We start from the raw sequence: 17,238 nt of genomic DNA, 5'->3' as shown, positions 1-17,238 counted from the left end.
GATACTATAGGAACTGAATTTGTTTTTTTAATTGCGGGAGCTGATACAGGCTTTTTAAATGGTAGTTTAAAGATGAGCATTACTTTTAAAATATGCATTATCCTGGCATTCCCTGGCTTATGTATTGAAATGTTGTGCCCTGGTTTTCAGTGTATAGTCTTTGCTATGACGTCTGGCCAGATGTGGAACCATATCCGTGGACCTCCATATGCTCATAAGAACCCACACAATGGACAAGTGGTAAGTTTAATTTCTATCCATAGATATTGTAAGCATCTTTTCATTTACTGCTCCCACCTCACATATGCATACATGTATAAACACATGCACCTCACATATGCATACATGTATAAACACATGCACCTCACATATGCATACATGTATAAACACATGCACCTCACATATGCATACATGTATAAACACATATACACCTCACATATGCATACATATATAAACACATATACACCTCACATATGCATACATGTATGAACACATATGCACCTCACATATGCATACATGTATAAACACATATGCACCTCACATATGCATACATGTATAAACACATATGCACACAGAGCGTAAACAGTATGTATTTCTTTAGGGTAAGGACCTTTTTATCACTGACTTCTTAAAATTGTGCACACTACTGAAAGCACACATACATTTATGATATTTGTACAAGTTTGTAAGTTTCTGTTACCTCACACCATGAGAAAAAAATTGAACAAGTTATACCTAGTGTCCCTAAATTTAACCTTCATAGGTTAATTTACATATTGTTAAGGATTCTAACAACATATTAGAGTATTAAGAAATCTTTGGTACAGAACTAATAGTGGATTTGAGAAACTTCTAGAATGTTTGTATTATTAAATAATGAGCAGACTTGACGTTAGTTAAAGCTCCCAAATTCACATGACTCGGCCTATTGCATTCCCTTCTCCTTTTCTTTGGAAAGAAGTAATGAAGTACATTAGCATAAGCCACATCCCCCTGACAGTTTACTGTTACATTTCTGAATGTTAGAAATATTTGAAGGTGCGGTTCATTTTCATTCAGGTCTGTAGACTCCTCGTGGTTATCACTGCATCCCCACCTTGTTCCCTGGATTAGTTGTTGGAATACCTTAGATGGTGCACACTCTCTGTCCTCCTCATGTACATATATGAGTGTGTAGTCAGTAATAGTCACTGTCGTGTTGCTGCAAACACAACACTTGGCCAGAACAGCTCAAGAAGAAAGGTTTACGTTTGTTCACGGTTGGGGGCATTTCAGTCTGTGAGAACAGGAGTATGAGGTGGGCAGTTGCAGACAGGGAAGCAAAGAGTGGCCTACAGAGCAGGGACGGGGTAGTGAAACATCTCAAAGATCATTGGGACCTGATTTCTCCCAGTCACCTCCACATGCTCTAATGTTATGGCCTCTCTCAGAAGAATACCACTAAGTGGGGAACAAATGCTCAAATATCAATCTGTGGAGGACCCATAATACTCAGCCCCTGACATCTAAGGCTTTATGACCATATAAATACAAAATGCATGTAGTCCAATTTCAAGAGTCCTTAGTGTCTTAAAATTTCTTAGACTATTTAGATGACTGAAGAACAGATATTCAAGGAAATCCCTTAGACATGTGCTCCAGCCCATTTCTTTTTTAAAGGAATGTCTCAGAGTAAATTCTTCCATTCCAAAAGGAGGAATAGGAAGAAATACCACCTGAAACTCAGCCAACTGACACAGTCTGTGCTTGATGCCATCATGTGAACTTGACGCATTGTCATATATTGAAGTCCTGAGGACTCCTGCGATATGATGTCACTACACATTGCTTGCCTCGTCAGCTTTTCTTGATGCACCCCTCCCAGACTGTAAATCCTTTCCTGTGCATATAGGCAAAATTAATATACATGGACAAGACCAACTTGTGTTTCTGTATGGATGAATATCTAGAGTTCCCTGGACTCTGGTTTGCATACTGTCTGTGCTTGTGCAACCCATCCTGGAACATCCTTGGCTATGGGACCCCTATGAAGGGCAAGCCAGCGGGTTTTTCTTTTTTAAGGGAAGTCTTTTAAGTGGATTTTCTCTTTTATGCCCTGCTGTTTTCAGTGAGTGGAGTGTGCCCCCATAGTGATTTTTTTTACTGCCCTGTTGTAGACAGCCCAGTCTCTCATTATTGATGTTTTACTCTTAAAGATTACAGATGCGTTTTCCTGATCTTTATTTGCCTGTGATAGTAAATTCACTGCTTTCTAATCAAATTTTGTGTGTTTTGCATTTCTTTGCTCCACTTTTTGCTCCCACATTTTTTTCTTATTTTTTAAGTAATCATTCGAAAGTCTGAGCACTGTTAGACCATTAGCCTGTTTCTTAAAAGTTCATCCTCACTCAAATTTGTAGGTAGGCTGTATGACAAAACGTAGCACTTTGGCCTCTAGTCCAGGTCCTGATGGAGTCTTTGCTCTCATCGGGAACCTCAGGAATGCAGTGTAGTGTCTGTGTTTTTGTCAGCCTTCTGGTCTTCTGCAATGTCCGAGTGTCATCTGATTAGTGGAGGGGATAGTGGGTGCTTTCCAGGTTCCTTTTCCTCAGTACCTTAGACTTTTATGTTGGATGAAAAGCTCCAAAGCCTAAGAGTCACATCCGTGTCAGTCCATCGACAGGAACAAGCCTTTCTGACACTAGTTTCATGGATCAGTCACTCTTTTGCTGTACAGAGCAATAGTTAAGAAGCACCTTAAGGTTCTTGTGAAGACATTCTCCGCCATTAGTCCATGAGGTGAGTTCAGTCTTAGTGAGCTGCTCGTATGTCACTGTTAACACTCTGACTAGGCACTGGCATCCGTTCACCCAATCAGCAATTCTGGTACCACTCAGACTTTGACCAGCTGGCATGTAAACTGTTTCATGCATCTTAAAGGTTACGATTAGGTAACATTCTAGATCACACTCCATGGCCCTGTGTTTTAAGCCATAGGGCACATTTGTGTATGATTTGCAGCTGGAATGTACAATAGCAATAGCTCCGTGCTCAGTCCTCACGCTAACATCCCCTGAACGTCCGCCAGCAGAGTACACAGGGAAATTGTAGGGTGAGACAGTGAGGCCATACAGCAAAGCTACTCTACATGCAACAGTAATGCTAAGTGAAACCAGACAAGTAAAGATACCAGTTCTCGGGTACCATTTACTGATGCTCAAGTCTAATCTGTATGTTAGTATTCAAAAGAGTAGCTGCTCCCATGAAGGGCAGAGGCCATACAGTAAGTCATCAGGTGGCTTCTCTTTCAATCTACATGAATCATACAGTGTTAACATTGGTGAGAATATGTCTCAGTGTATAATGTATGTATGTATGTGTGCATGCGTGCGTGTGTCCATGTGTGTGTCCGTGTGTGTGTGTGTGTGTGTGTGTGTGTGTGTGTGTGTGTGTATTTGTAAAATATGAAAAGGAAAGGAAAACTTTTCTTTGCATACCATACTATAAGATTCCTTTGAAACATAGAAGCTTTAAGTAAATCTTTAAAACTATGTGGTTTACAACACCTGGTACAGTTTTTCCACATTAGTTTTTATAAATGAGTTTACCATAGTAAATCCTAAGAAGTATTGTGAAAATTAAATTTAAAACTTCTCAGTAATTTCTATTGGAATGGATATCAGGGCTTTGCTCAGTTCTGTCCTCACAGACATCTCAGAATTCCATTGTTAATTTTCCATCAGTGTGGGTCCTATTCCACCGGGGTATGTGGACTTCACATGCTGCAGCTCATGTGTCTTATCTGACCAGCTCATGTTCTTCATGCCTTCCTAGGTGGCTGTGTCCGTGACCGAACAGTACGCTTGCTCTGCTCACTATGGCCTGATAGCGGGCCTCTGATCCCCAGCATAAACAGCCAGTGTTCCCATGTAGCACTACTGAACAGTTTGCAATCATACACTGAATGCTCACTGTTAGGTTTTCCACAAGCTTAGAATCTGAACTATTAGGTGAACATTATCTGGATGTAACGTTTCCTCATTTGTGAAACTTTGCAGGTACATGAGGAGGGCTGTATATTCTATTCCACATCAGACTGATGTCTCCCACCGCACAGCATTTCATGTAAAGATGCCCAAACTTTAGAACTCAAGCCATGCAGCCCAGCATGGCTTTTTAGAATGGTTAGGTATATTGTGGCTGCTATAACTGCAGTGACAACTCTCATGTCAGATAGCTTAAGGCCAGGCGGCTGCTAAATGTCCAATAATACAAACTGTAGCCACAAATAGGAAAATTACCCATTCCACACGGCGACCATAAAGCGAGAAAAGCTCTCCTGTAGGGCTGAGGAAATCTGATAGCTGACTTTCTAAACCCAGCATAGACCTGCTGAGCGGAGTTCAGCTAAAGGACTGCTGCAGTTGCCCACACTATCCAGAGCCAGTCACGTGCTGTTGTTAGGGATCTTATCTTCCTTAATGTACAAGTGCATAGAGGAATTTCCCACTGGGTAATATGTATGCATCAATGCTATTATAGTATGTAACGTAAAGGAAATGGCATATAATTGATAGATGACATGTCAGCTCTGAACTTCTTACTCCATAATTAGGTGAGTTTTTAACTGGACTAAAAAAACCAGACCAGTTTTAAAAACAAAATAACATTCTGAGTGTTTTACTTCATTTTCAATGCTTTATGCATAAATGCTACCTTGAATACAATGTTTTGTTCACATTTTCACATATTGTGAAATAACACATACTTAAGCTGAAAATATAAACAAAGTACTATTTCAATGTGAATGGATATGAGCAGAATTAATACTGTAGGAGGAGAGAGCTGTGTGTGATTGCGAGTTTGTTTCTCACTATTAAGATGCTATGTAGTCGCACAAGTCAAGCACTAATGATCTCTTAACAGCATGAAAGCCATCACAGAAGCAATCATTACTGAGTAGCTAAAGGGAAACTATACAACTCATGGTTACTGGGGGAAAATGCTTTCTGTGGAGAAATAATCATCTCAAAGAAAAACGCATAACATAAAATAAAGGCTATACCTAGGTTATTACTCCCACTCCCAACAAACATCCCTTCTGTTCAAGATGTCAGCTCTCTCCTGGGATTGGTGGATGTTGGTTGTACATAAACCAGGGCTTGTCCCTGCTTTGCAAATGAGTTATGCATGTTCTCCGTGTTCCGCTCACATGTGAACGCATGTGAAGCAGTCATAAAGTGCCATTGTTGCTGAGAGGCTGCAGTCAGCGTCAGTGACCACTGAACACTTCCATCTACGTGCGTCACACTCATTCCGCAGATGTTACACACAGGACACCTTTGAGGGTCTTAGAGTGTAATCTCATCTCCAATTAAAAGTTGGAAATTGTATGTACTTAACTTACTGTGATACTTCGTTTTAAAATGTTTACAAATTCTCTTCAGTACTATCTACAGTAATGCTAACCTCATCATTGAAAAAAACCAACAAAGTCAGAAAGTGAAATAAAAGTTATATAGAAAAGATGGACAGGAAACTTATTAGGATTTCTGTCCTCTACTCGATTCATCTTTCATTTTCTGTGCAGTGACCATTTCTCGAGAGTGTACTAAATCTCAGATACAGCTACATTAGTGCAGCTACATTGTGGGACCTATAAACTAGAAAGGAATGTGAGGGGTGCAGTGGGTCAGCAGAGGGCTCGTCTCTAGAACTGTGCTTCTCACTATGCGGTTGACAATAGGATTGTTTGAAGTGTTTGCCCCAGTATCACTGGACACCGAGGAAAGGGTGTGTGGTTATGTACTAAAGTGACACTGTATTTGTCTGATCTTTATATGCATTTCCCTCCATTCCCTGATAATTTTGATAGCATTACCTGACTAGTTGGCTTTGACAAAATTGCTGGCCCTGTTTCTGTTTACATGCTTTACCCTGTCTCTCCCCTGTTATTTACTGTCATTGTTAACCTTACCTGTGTGCATTCTCAGCCTAAACTCTGGCTGTGTCATGTCAAATTGTGAGCAAGGTAAACTGCTTCCTTTAAAGGATTTCTGTGTACTACATTGTTCATTAAAGGGACCATGTAGTCCAGACCCTTACCTCTTCATAAGGTACTCTATGACAGACATTTGATAATTATAAACAAAACCAATCCTTGTAAGTTTTCCTGTGTCCTCCTTGAGCACACCTATCACAGCCTACTCCTACACATACTTACACACTCACACATTCCCCCCTGTATCCCTTCTTTTTCTCCTTTCTAAATGAAAGGAAAAAATCTTGAAAATAAACACACTTGTTATAGAACCACAAATGAGAATATATTTTAATACGTCTTACTTTAATAGAACTAAATTTTCTCTGACAAACTTAAAATAAATTTGATTCTGCATGAAAGTCAAATGAGAAAGGAATCAGCTTTCCCCAGAGTAAATGTTGAATTACTCATTAACTTCTTCACACTGTTTAAAGTTTTCCAATTATGGAAAATTATTTTATGGTTTGGAAAAATTAGTGTGTAAAATAGAATCCAGTTGTCCTTAAAAAACCATAGATTATTCTCACAAGAAAATTGCATAATTACATTAAATATAAATCACTAATAAGCATATGAATTGAAATCTGGAAAAAGCTTTTTAATGTATATCTGTAAAGGTAAAAATAAGAACTTCGGAGTGTCACTGGTGGAGAGGATTCTGTGAAGAGATACCATGCTGGCACGACATAGAGACTTACATGTAGGATACCATGTTGGCACGACATAGTAGTGTGAAGTCTTCAGGATCTAATCATCCAGAGCCTGTCTTCTCAGTATTGTCTGATACCTCTATACCCACCAAAATGAAAATTTGGGATAAATTCTAAATATTTGCATTTGTGTTTTCATATGACTGAGGCCTTCTATAAACTTTAACCCCATATCGTATGTCACATCTGTTATCTAAAGAAACACGTTTGTTAACTTGCCTTCTGTCAGAACAGCAGGAAAGCAGAGTCATTTGCTTTACACCTAGGCCAGATTAGGCTTTATTTTCTCCATGATCCAGATTTCAAAATAATGCTATGGTGAGAATGAAATGGGTTTGTGTTGGGGAGACTTCACATTTCTTTACATAAATCATACTGTAAAAATTCATGTGTCTGTGGATTTCCCTAAGCTTCTGAATTTCCACCTTTCATCTCCTTCCTCCTTCAGAAGCCATCAAACCATTATCAATCATTTATGTTCAGATTACTGAGTAATACAGGATGTGATGGAGTTAGAACAGCGAGTGTGATACATTTATGAGTTTAATTCTCGTTCACGGTAAACGTAACATTTTGTATTATGTACTGTGGTTTACAGTGGCATTTCCTTTCTTCATTCCCAGAGCCCCCTTTTCTGACATAGATCAGATAGAACTTTTTAAAGGAAGTCGTTCATATGTTTCAGTGAATATGATCTATTTTGATTGGCATTCTCTTGTTTGCTATAAATCTCTTATTTAATCATATATCTTACTTCTTAAACATGTCTACTAATGAGGTGAAAATATCTTGACCACAAAGCAAGAATGTTCTTCACTGTTGTAATTCTCTTTAGAATGCTGTGCAGACTTATTAAATGACAAAATGTACCAAAGAAAGTGCATTCAAAATAACTAGGTGGGATAGATTTCATGTTTTATTCTTTTTTCTTATGTATACAATTTAGTGGTTTTCTACCTGCATTCATTAATTATCCTAAACTTTGTTTTATTTGTTTGTTTGATTTTTTTTATTCTTTTTTTGAATAATTTGGGAAAATAATGGAATTACATATACTATGTTTTACTCACCAGTAGAACATTGACTAAAGATTAATATTTATAAATATTCCTTGCTTTGTAACATTATTTGTTTAGCCTTAATACTTATAACTGTATAGTTTGTTATATATACTAAGACTTCATTTATTTTGAAAGTTTAGTATTTAGCTAAGATAGTCAGGTCAGATTTAGATGAATCTTTGTATCAAAATATAACCAATATATACCATATCATGTTGATATGTCTATATGATGCTGGTTTCCTTTACTTCGTTCCCTGACTCTACACTTAAACACTGAAGTGTACAGTATGCAAAGTAAATTGTGTTCCCTGTAATGAGTTTTTAAGAGTGAAACAATAGAACTGTGTTGTGGATATGCAAAATGTAGTCATACTTCTGTTTGCTCCATAAGGAACAATTACTGTGAAAAGAACACTTTCTTCCAAATGGTTGAATCCTACATCAAATCTTGTAAAATTCTGTCAGTAGCCCAGAACGTTAGGCAATGTTATATAAAGTCGTCTTCTACTGAGAGAATGAAAAATAATTTTTACAATAATGTGAACTTTTAAAAATATGTAATTCATGTATATTGTATCTGATATTAGATGTGCGTTTTATATACCTACTAAGTAAGTCATTTTGAAAATGTAACTTTCAGTCTTTTGAAATGCATCTAGCCTTCTGTGAGATGGTTTTACAGCATTCTGATCTTTCTCTGAGACCCATGCTGGCTTCCCAGTTTGGTTAGTTACGCACTCAAATCCCTACAATCCTTGCATAGCATTTATGAGACGTTTTAAACTTGACTAGTGCTAATTTCTTTTATATAAAAGTGTGTATTGTGTAGAAAATTACATAAGAAACATTTATTGTTGCATAGATAAGTATGTAGGAAGGTATCATTGTTGAACTCTGCACCCTGTCAGCAGACAATCTGATTATGAACTTCCTGCTTCAGGAAGAAAGAAAAGTGGAATCTTTGCAGATCTTTGAGGCTGGGCTTAAATGGTATAAGGTGGGCTTTACAAAGTAGGCAGCATCTGTGGCGTTGGAAAGGATTGTGACAATTTGTGATTCCCTGATTCTGTAAGGCCAGACTCTTAAAGAAAGGTGTTAGCTCAGCTGTGTGGACTGTTGTCCGTGGTGAATAGATCTGTACAGGGTACCTGAAGCAGACACTGCTGCTACTGCTTGGCCTCACGTTCTTATCTTTGTTAGGCAGAGATTTCCTGACTCTAAAACTACTCAGTCAGCTTCACACAGATGTTCTTAGTTCTCAGAGATAATTCAAGAGGTTGTTAGGGTGTTTTCAGGGTAATGGCCCTGTGATGAGAAGAGAACCCTTCCACATGGAGCAGCAGTGTGAGTGCAGAAAAGAGGCTGTCCTCACGGTCACACAGGTCACACTTTGCTGTGCTCTTGGTTTTTAAATACACATTTTATATATGGCAGGGAATCTATATGATACCATGACCAGACTTTTATTCTAGAAATGCGTTTACAACTTCCTTATTAAGCAGTAGTTGGTGATCCATCTACATCTACACTTGGATGGTTAAGCACTTGCTCTCCAGTGCGGAGTTAGCAAGACCTGTGTGTTGGCAGAGTGTGTGTGTGTGTGTGTGTGTGTGTGTGTGTGTGCGCGCGCGCGTGCGCATACTTGCTTGTGTGCATGTGTCTAGTATATTAAATTGAAAACTATTTGATACTACCTCATATGGTACTTTGAATTTTCCTTTTATTTCTTTTCTCTGCAATTTCATAGAATTCCTTTTCTCATACCAGCTAAGCAAACATATGAAATGGGTTGTCCTGGACTCCTCTGGGCCTCCTAGTTCTGGTCCCTCTTGTTTTCCAGTGCCTCAGCAGCTGCTTTGTTTGTGGTTCAGTGGTTCAGTGTGACTGTCAATGCTTACAGATTTTAAGTTGCAAACTGGTTATTGTTCGGGTGTCTTTAACAGGAAGGAGTAAAAATGCTGTCCGCACTCTGGAGAGCCAGACTCATATTGCGTCAAGTAATGAATTACAGCAAGCAAAGCTGAACAGAACCAAGGTTGACGCACTGCAGGAGACTGTAGACGCAAAGCTCGTTTGGTTTCAGCATTTCTAGAGAGATAAAGTGACAGTTACAGTGAGAGGATTGGAAGTGTGCTGAGAAAGGCATTGGCCTTATTTACCAACAGGAAGAGCAGTTTGTACTGCTTCCTGTGTGCACTCTAAAAGTGAACTGGGATGTGTGTACATTGGTGTCGTGTGGGTGACAAAGAACCTCTGCGCCCTGAAACTAGAAGCCATCACCTGAAGTAATGATCTTTAAACAAAGGGAGCTTCAAAAGTAGATGTGGAGATGCTGTCAGAAAACACATGGGGAGCTAACGAAATCTCTGCCGGAGCATCCTTGGTGCTTGGTGATCATTCTCCATCAGGGAGGGATAAACCCTTCTACTACTCCTGAAACCAAGGGCAGGTCTTCAAAGAGGGCATTGCATACTGGTAAACTGCTGGGGGTTTGCATGTAGAGTCCCCAACTGTATCTCCATGTGATTTTGTGGCTTGTTCTTAGAGCAGGGAGTGTCTTCTCAACTCCAGAAACTCGGGTTGTAGAAGAAACAGCAGGGTACTACAGCAGAGGATACCGTGCTAGATATAACTTTAACGTCTGCCATGTTATGGAAAGAAAATGAAAATAAACTACACCGTCAATTACCTTTTTCTTAACTAAATGGAAGTTCTTCAGATTTGATATAGTTTGGCTTACAATAGAGTTAGAGCATTTGAGTTTTCAGTGTTGTTCCTACTGTATATGAATTAATGGTGCTGAAAACAGTAGCTTGGAGCTGTTCTGTATTCGGATATTTGTTAATTCAGTTGTCCCAACAGCAGCAGTTTAAGAAATGTAAGCTGTGTGCCTTGTTCAAAGCTTTTTACTTTTGCCAAATGGCCTGCTTGGAGAAGTAAATGAGGCACTTGGTGGTGCAGAGCTTGAGAACAATGCTGGAGTAGGGCTTGCAGACTCTCAGAAAGACTAGATTCAAATCTGAAGTGAGACAGTGGGATTAGCGAAATACCCACACTGAGAATGATCATCTAATGTGTTCAGAACTGCCACTACTTGTGTTTTTTTTAACCAAGAGGGCCTCATTAGCCATACGGTTCTTAAATCTCACTGGCAGTTGGCTGAGGTGCTGCAGCCTGGCTCGAAAAGAGCAGGCTTGGCAGCTTCCCCTTTGCTTTTCCATAACTGCTTCCTTTGCATCCACGTTCCGATTCCTGTGCTCATGTGTACACGCTCTTCTTTCTGTCTTTATCTCTCTGTCTTCTGCACCTTCCCCCTTCTCTCTTGCACATTTAGCAGACTTAGCTTAGCACACAGTGACATTCGTTTGTCTTGTGTGAAAGTGTGTGTGTGTGTGTGTGTGTGTACACATATACACTAAATAAATGTAATTTTTATAATTTTTAAATCACTAATGAATCTAACTTAGCTTCTCAAAATTTTGAAGCCATTTATAGGTTAAGTTAGAAGAATTATACTATACCATGAAATTAATTTGCTATCAAACGCTAAAACAATATTCGATTTTATATAACATAACTTTGATTAAAAACATTTACATAACTGTTTTTGCAAATGTTAGAACTAACCAATTTCCTGTAAAGTAATTCTTACTAGACTGTTGGTAACATGTTCTGATAGAAATTTTCGCAGAAGACTGAATCTGAGTGTCCTCCAGCATAGCTGTAATATGTCAGAAAATAATCCATGGGCATGTCATAATCTGTAGTCAGTGTTTCCTGCTGGCGGTAACGCCTGCGAGCCACATGGCAGTGATGTGAGAGAGAGAAGCTTAGCCTCTCTCACTAGTCCTCCTTAGGGAAACCAGCTTACAAAGCCCCACCTCCTGCGTTATGACACAGCAACACCCACATTTAAGTATTCATGTAGTTTTCTACTTCGTAAACTCACTGATCTTATGGATGGACGAGTGTCTTATATTCTAGCATTGCTAATGTCTAGGGAAGTAATTGTCCTGGTGCCCCCTGCACTAGACTATAAAGCACAGGCGTGAGTATTCCTCCATTGTCGCAGAACTCCAGTGAATTTCTGGTTCGTTATAAATGAGGAGGAGCTGCTAGCTATGAAGTTATAATATGTTATATCTGCTTATTTTCATCTTTTAACCTAGGTCTATTCTTATTTTAAAAATAAGTCAGTTAAGAATACAGAAGAAGACATGATTTTTTAGGAAAAGCCCCATGTTTGAAGTGCTGTTCTCAGGAAATGATACAAAATATAACTTACATAATGTAACAAGCACATCCACTCAGAGACTGAACTTCTGTCTCTAGGTCAGCTAATTAAGCAAATTCCTTTTACAGTATCTTGTAATAGTTTTTAAGTTCTTTTTTATCATTTTATATTTATGGGTGTTTGGCCCACAGAGTTCAGAAGAAAGCCTTGGATCGATCCTCTGGATCATGGCTACTAGGAATCAAACCTAGGTCTTTGACAAGAGCAGGCCTTTCTAATTATTCTTGATGACTGTGTTCTTCTCATCTAAGCAGATAATGGAAAAAAACAGGTTTGATTATTAATAGATACTTCAAATCATATGGCAGGAAAAAGGAAACCATGTTATTATTAAAACAGAAAATTTCTATTGCTCATGCTGAAGTGAGGGTTGCACTATAAACTATGAATACAGTGACAAATATTCTGTAACTTCCATTTGTATGCATGAAATACATCTACTCCCTACTCTTGAAAGCACAAAAATATGACCTGAGGATGACTGTCTGAACACTGTGAGAAACCAAAATACTTCTGAGGAAACATTGCTCAACTGAACTTATTTTCTAGTTTATTCCTTTATTGGAAATGGTATAGGGAAATCCATAGAGCAATATAAAAATAGTTAACATACATATTTTGAAAGAGATGTGTTGTGGTAAAAATTTAAAAAGGATCGTTTGCTATCAGTTCCCGCGAGCTGGATCCACGAGCTCCGGCTGCTACTCTGCCATGAGGTCTGCAAGCTGCCCACTCCCACTGTCTCCCTTTTAGCCACCATCTCTGCACAGTCTCCTAGGTGGTAGTTACCACACCTAACACACACACACACACACACACACACACACACACACACACACACACACACACACACCTCGTTTTGTGTGCCCTGCATGTTCTCTGAGTGAGCAATAGAACCAGATCCGCGAGCTCCAACTGCCTCTCAGCCATTTCTTTCACACACTGTCCTCTTTAGCCCGGTAAATCAAAGTTCCAGAAGCCTGTAATTTAGCAATTAGATTTACATGTTAAATTCTCAATCCACAATTCATCCATATAATAAATTCACTGCCAATTGATAAAGATACAAACCGCCCACCTAGACAAGATAAAATCAATCTAGTTCATCTAAATCTGAACCATCTTCCTCCATTGACTCCATCTTGATCTCTCTCCTTCCTCCTCTCTCATGCCTTACAAAAACTATGTCCTGGCCCCATTCTCTACTGTCCAATCATGTATTGCCTTGACATCAACCTACAGAGATGGACCTCTATTTTTTCCCAGAATAATTTTGGGTGCCGTACTTCCAAAAGCCTAGTGCCATTGTTTACTAGTAAGTCTGTTCAGCTACCCTGATTTCATATCTGATGGTATCCTTATCTTTAAGAGTCAGTCACTTTCATAATACCTGTGCAAATTAATAAAAATTTAGTTGAATATAGAGCATAGATAGTTGGGAATTTATTACCTTAAGCCACTATCATTGAACTGGGTAAGTGCACACTGAAAATGATGGTTTGAAGTTGTTGGACTTTGGTGTCTTCTCTTCAGCCTTGTGGTGGACCTTTATTCACTCTCTTTAGTTAACTGAATTCAATGGGAAAGATGCCATAAAATGTGGAGATTATGAAAGTAATAGTTGTTCACCTATTATATCAAACCTTCTAAATATTGGGGATTAAAGAATGATGACCAGTTTGACTTGTTATGCTCAGTGTTAGGGTAGGAAGGATGTGATTGATAATGATATGCCCACTTTCCACCTCACTTAAAATTAAACATGAAGTTGAAGGTATGTTTGTAGTAGGAGAACTGGACAACTTTCTGCATTTGAGTTTAGAAAGCAACAAGGAGAACTGGGAAAGCCCAGGTACTTAACTTTCTAGAGAGTCTTAGCAAGTGGGTGATGGTGGGTTGGCTTTCTAAAGCTGCCATACTAGAGTACCACACACTGCATACTGTACCACAGGGGGACTTTGTTCTCAGTTCAGGAGGCCAGATATCCACATGCACATAGACTGGCAGGGGTGGCCTCTCTGGAGGTTCACGGGAACTTATTTTCCGATAGTTGTCCGAAGTTCTTGGCATTCTTTGACTTGTTGATACTCCACTGCATTCTGTGCCTCACAACCAGTTCTGTTTTCTCTATGCCCTTTGCTGTCTCTTACAAGGATACTTGAACATTGTGTACAACTGCTTCTAAATAAAATCACCTTGCAAGTTTCTGTATATTAGCGGATTTGGGGAGAATGTTATTTCATCTATTCTCCCAGGAAAGGTAACAAGATAGACATTCTGAAAGCACAGAAAAATACTGGAGGATAAGTATTATTCTTGTTAACTATGTAATTGATTTTGGTTTATATCAGTATACATAATGCATATAGATATTTACCTATACATTGAAAGAGATTTTCATTTGAAAATTTACAGTGGGAGTGGAAGTGATCCTACTTGAGAACGTACGTAAAACCATATACCCTTTTCTCTTTTTGTCTTTAATACATTCATGCTTTTAAAATATTTAGAAAACTGAACAAAAATTATAGACAAGAAGCTAATTTTATGAACTTTAAGAAAAATATGGCAGCAGCAAAAGCATGATATATCAATTTCAGTTAATGTTGTGTGAATATTGTTCAGCCCTTCTTAGAGAAAAATAAGTTGATTTGCAATTTCCTTGTATTGCTATATTTATATTACATAGGGTTGAATGATATATATGATGTATTATTTGTCTTCACTTTACAAAGCTGGGTTGAATGAATCACCTGATAATTTGGTTGGAAAATATGATCCAGGGGTCTTAAAGGCAAGTAAAGATTATGTAATATATTCTAATGTCCTCACTTAAAATAGATCTTTCCCGGGTTGGGGATTTAGCTCAGTGGTAGAGTGCTTGCCTAGCAAGCGCAAGGCCCTGGGTTTGGTCCCCAGCTCCGGAAAAAAAAAAAAATAGATATTTCCCTTTGTTTGGAAGACCCATAAATGTATAGTTTCAGCATACTCTCTGCTAACATTTTAATTTTGTACTTCTATAAACACTTTATTAGTCATTTATTTGGAAACTCCTAGAACACTAATCAGATCTTGAGATCCAAAAGCAAGGCCTTAAGCTTGAAACTTAAGAGTTCTGCTTTGAGGTCTGTGCCTTAGCGCAGCCTCTTCTGATCTTCAGTCCTGCCTTGCTTTTTACATTTCTCTTCCTGTCCTCTCATTTAAAAAAAAAAAAAAAAAGATACCCAGATGGGTATTTTCATTCTCAAAATGAATATGCCCTGATGAACAACATAAATGTATTTACCAGAATCTTATCGGTAAGTTAGACTCCACATGTATTCTTTGAGTTTGCAGATGTAACTTCTTGTGCTGGGCATGGTTTTCTCCCTCTGTCTGTCCTTTTTATTTGAGGCTGCTTTCTTCTGTTGAATTAGGGCTCACAATAATAACCGAATTACATAAATATCTTTTGTCCACTAATAGTCATATGGTCAGGACTTCAGACTGTTAACATAGAAATTTCCTGTGGGTACATAATTCGATCTATCCAGGATATTAATATTCTATTGAACTATGTATCATAATAGTTTACAGGCTCCGTTTGAAATTTTTTTCTTTAAAATACATTTAATTATATGTTACTGATGAAATTTCTTCTTATGAAGCTCTGTCTTGAAGGGAATTACCTTCTCATGAGAGCTACAGAAGTTGTGTAGAATAATTTGCCTACCTTAGTCTGTATCTTATTGGTGATACAAGGCATTTTAAAGACACCATATTTATTAAATTACATTGCATATCTTGAAATAATGTCTTTATTAAATTATTTCCAGAAAGATATTATTGTTGTAAGATTAGCATTGCTTTACAATCCTTTCCTCAAACATAAAGACTTGAGTAATTAACCTATGATATAACTTTATATAAATAATGATACAGCAACATATGAAATAATTTTTTTTGAATTTTCTATTTTGAATTCTACATTCTATTGTGATGATGTCGCTGTATGTTGTTTGAACAATTGAAGCAACAGCTTTTCAGTTCCTTTCCAGCCATACAATCTTCAATCGCCTTAGATTTTCTACATTATCATACAGATCTTAGATTGTATGTAAAAAGCATGATTCTGCAATAAACTCGTGAAGAGCCATGATCTATCCTAAAGTGTATGATGTTAATCCCAAACAGGTATTTCTAACCTTTTTCCTAGTATGAATGGTAAATGCACAATTTCTTTTGTCTCTGTTTGCTAATTTCAGCTTAATCCACTTTCTGATGACTCAGTCAGCTCTTTTGAAAAACATGTTCAAAAGGAACTTTATATTTCTATTAGATAGTATCAAAAGTAAGAGTTTTATAACTATTTTTTTAACCTAATAATAAAAGGTTTTAAGCTTGAACTGTGTTCAATAAAGTCAATTTGTAAGTAAGATATTAAGTAAAAGCTACTATTCTCCTATAAAAATACAAAACACTAACTCCTAATATAGCATGCTTTGTAGCTGTATGTGGAGATATATTTTTGATTGACTATTGAGCATGTACCAACCAGAGACTCCAGATCACACAGATTCTCGCTGCTTTTCGAGTCCTCGGAGTTAAAGCATGCACCACCACCCTTTACCTGAAAGGAAGTATTTTGCTTAAACTAAGCATACATTCATCTTTGTAACCATTTTCTATTATACTCTGAATAAAAGTATTTTGTATGTAAGTGGTTACAAAAAATAACAAAGCACGCAGTTGATGGTTATTATATTTTAAAACAACAAGGAATTTAAACTCGTGTAAATTTTTTTCTTCCAAAATTGATCACAGTCTGGGCTTAAGATTCATACAGATATCACTGTGACTAAAATAGAGCTTTAGTAGGCAAGCAGTAAGTATCACAGTATTTTACAAACAAATGATATATTGTAAGACAAATTGGAGAGTCTTTGCTCAAAGAGGTAAAATGTGTTCTGGCCTTAAAATCAAGATTAAACATATGAAACAATTAGAATATAGTCACTCCATGATTACACTCAGGAAGAAGATTAAGAAACCTTGCAAAGGTAAAAATGGGAATTGCACGTCGGTGAGACAATTAGATTCAGATCTAAGTTTCATAAACTTAAGTTTGCCAAGTACAGTTCTTAAAGGACAGATTGTCTCTCTGCCTTGC

General features: G+C 37.8%; 2 protein-coding genes and 1 long non-coding RNA gene across 4 annotated transcripts in view; 1 reads left to right on the top strand and 2 right to left on the bottom strand.

Annotated features, from left to right (window-relative positions):
* Window positions 1–17,238, bottom strand: part of Erich1 (glutamate-rich 1) — a gene marked incomplete at its 5' end in the record, with an annotated part of 52,793,804 nt that overhangs the window by 22,337,126 nt on the left and 30,439,440 nt on the right.
* Window positions 1–17,238, bottom strand: part of LOC148000580 (uncharacterized) — a 95,250-nt gene that overhangs the window by 31,830 nt on the left and 46,182 nt on the right. The window lies entirely within an intron of this gene.
* The window catches only part of Tusc3 (tumor suppressor candidate 3), a 148,578-nt gene that overhangs the window by 102,349 nt on the left and 28,991 nt on the right, over window positions 1–17,238 (top strand). Inside the window, exon 6 of one of the 2 annotated variants that reach the window (NM_001004212.1) lies at window positions 151–240. The exons of the other annotated variant lie outside the window; for it this stretch is intronic. Coding sequence (NP_001004212.1) covers window positions 151–240 — 90 coding nt within the window. The remainder of the gene's footprint in view (window positions 1–150; window positions 241–17,238) is intronic. 2 annotated transcript variants of the gene reach the window in all.

The sequence above is a fragment of the Rattus norvegicus genome, chromosome 16 (genome assembly GCF_021556685.1).
Source record: "Rattus norvegicus strain SHRSP/BbbUtx chromosome 16, alternate assembly SHRSP_T2T, whole genome shotgun sequence".
NCBI lineage: Eukaryota > Metazoa > Chordata > Mammalia > Rodentia > Muridae > Rattus > Rattus norvegicus.
The sequence above is the reverse complement of the archived record's forward strand: the minus strand, read 5'-3'. Positions and strand labels throughout refer to the sequence as shown.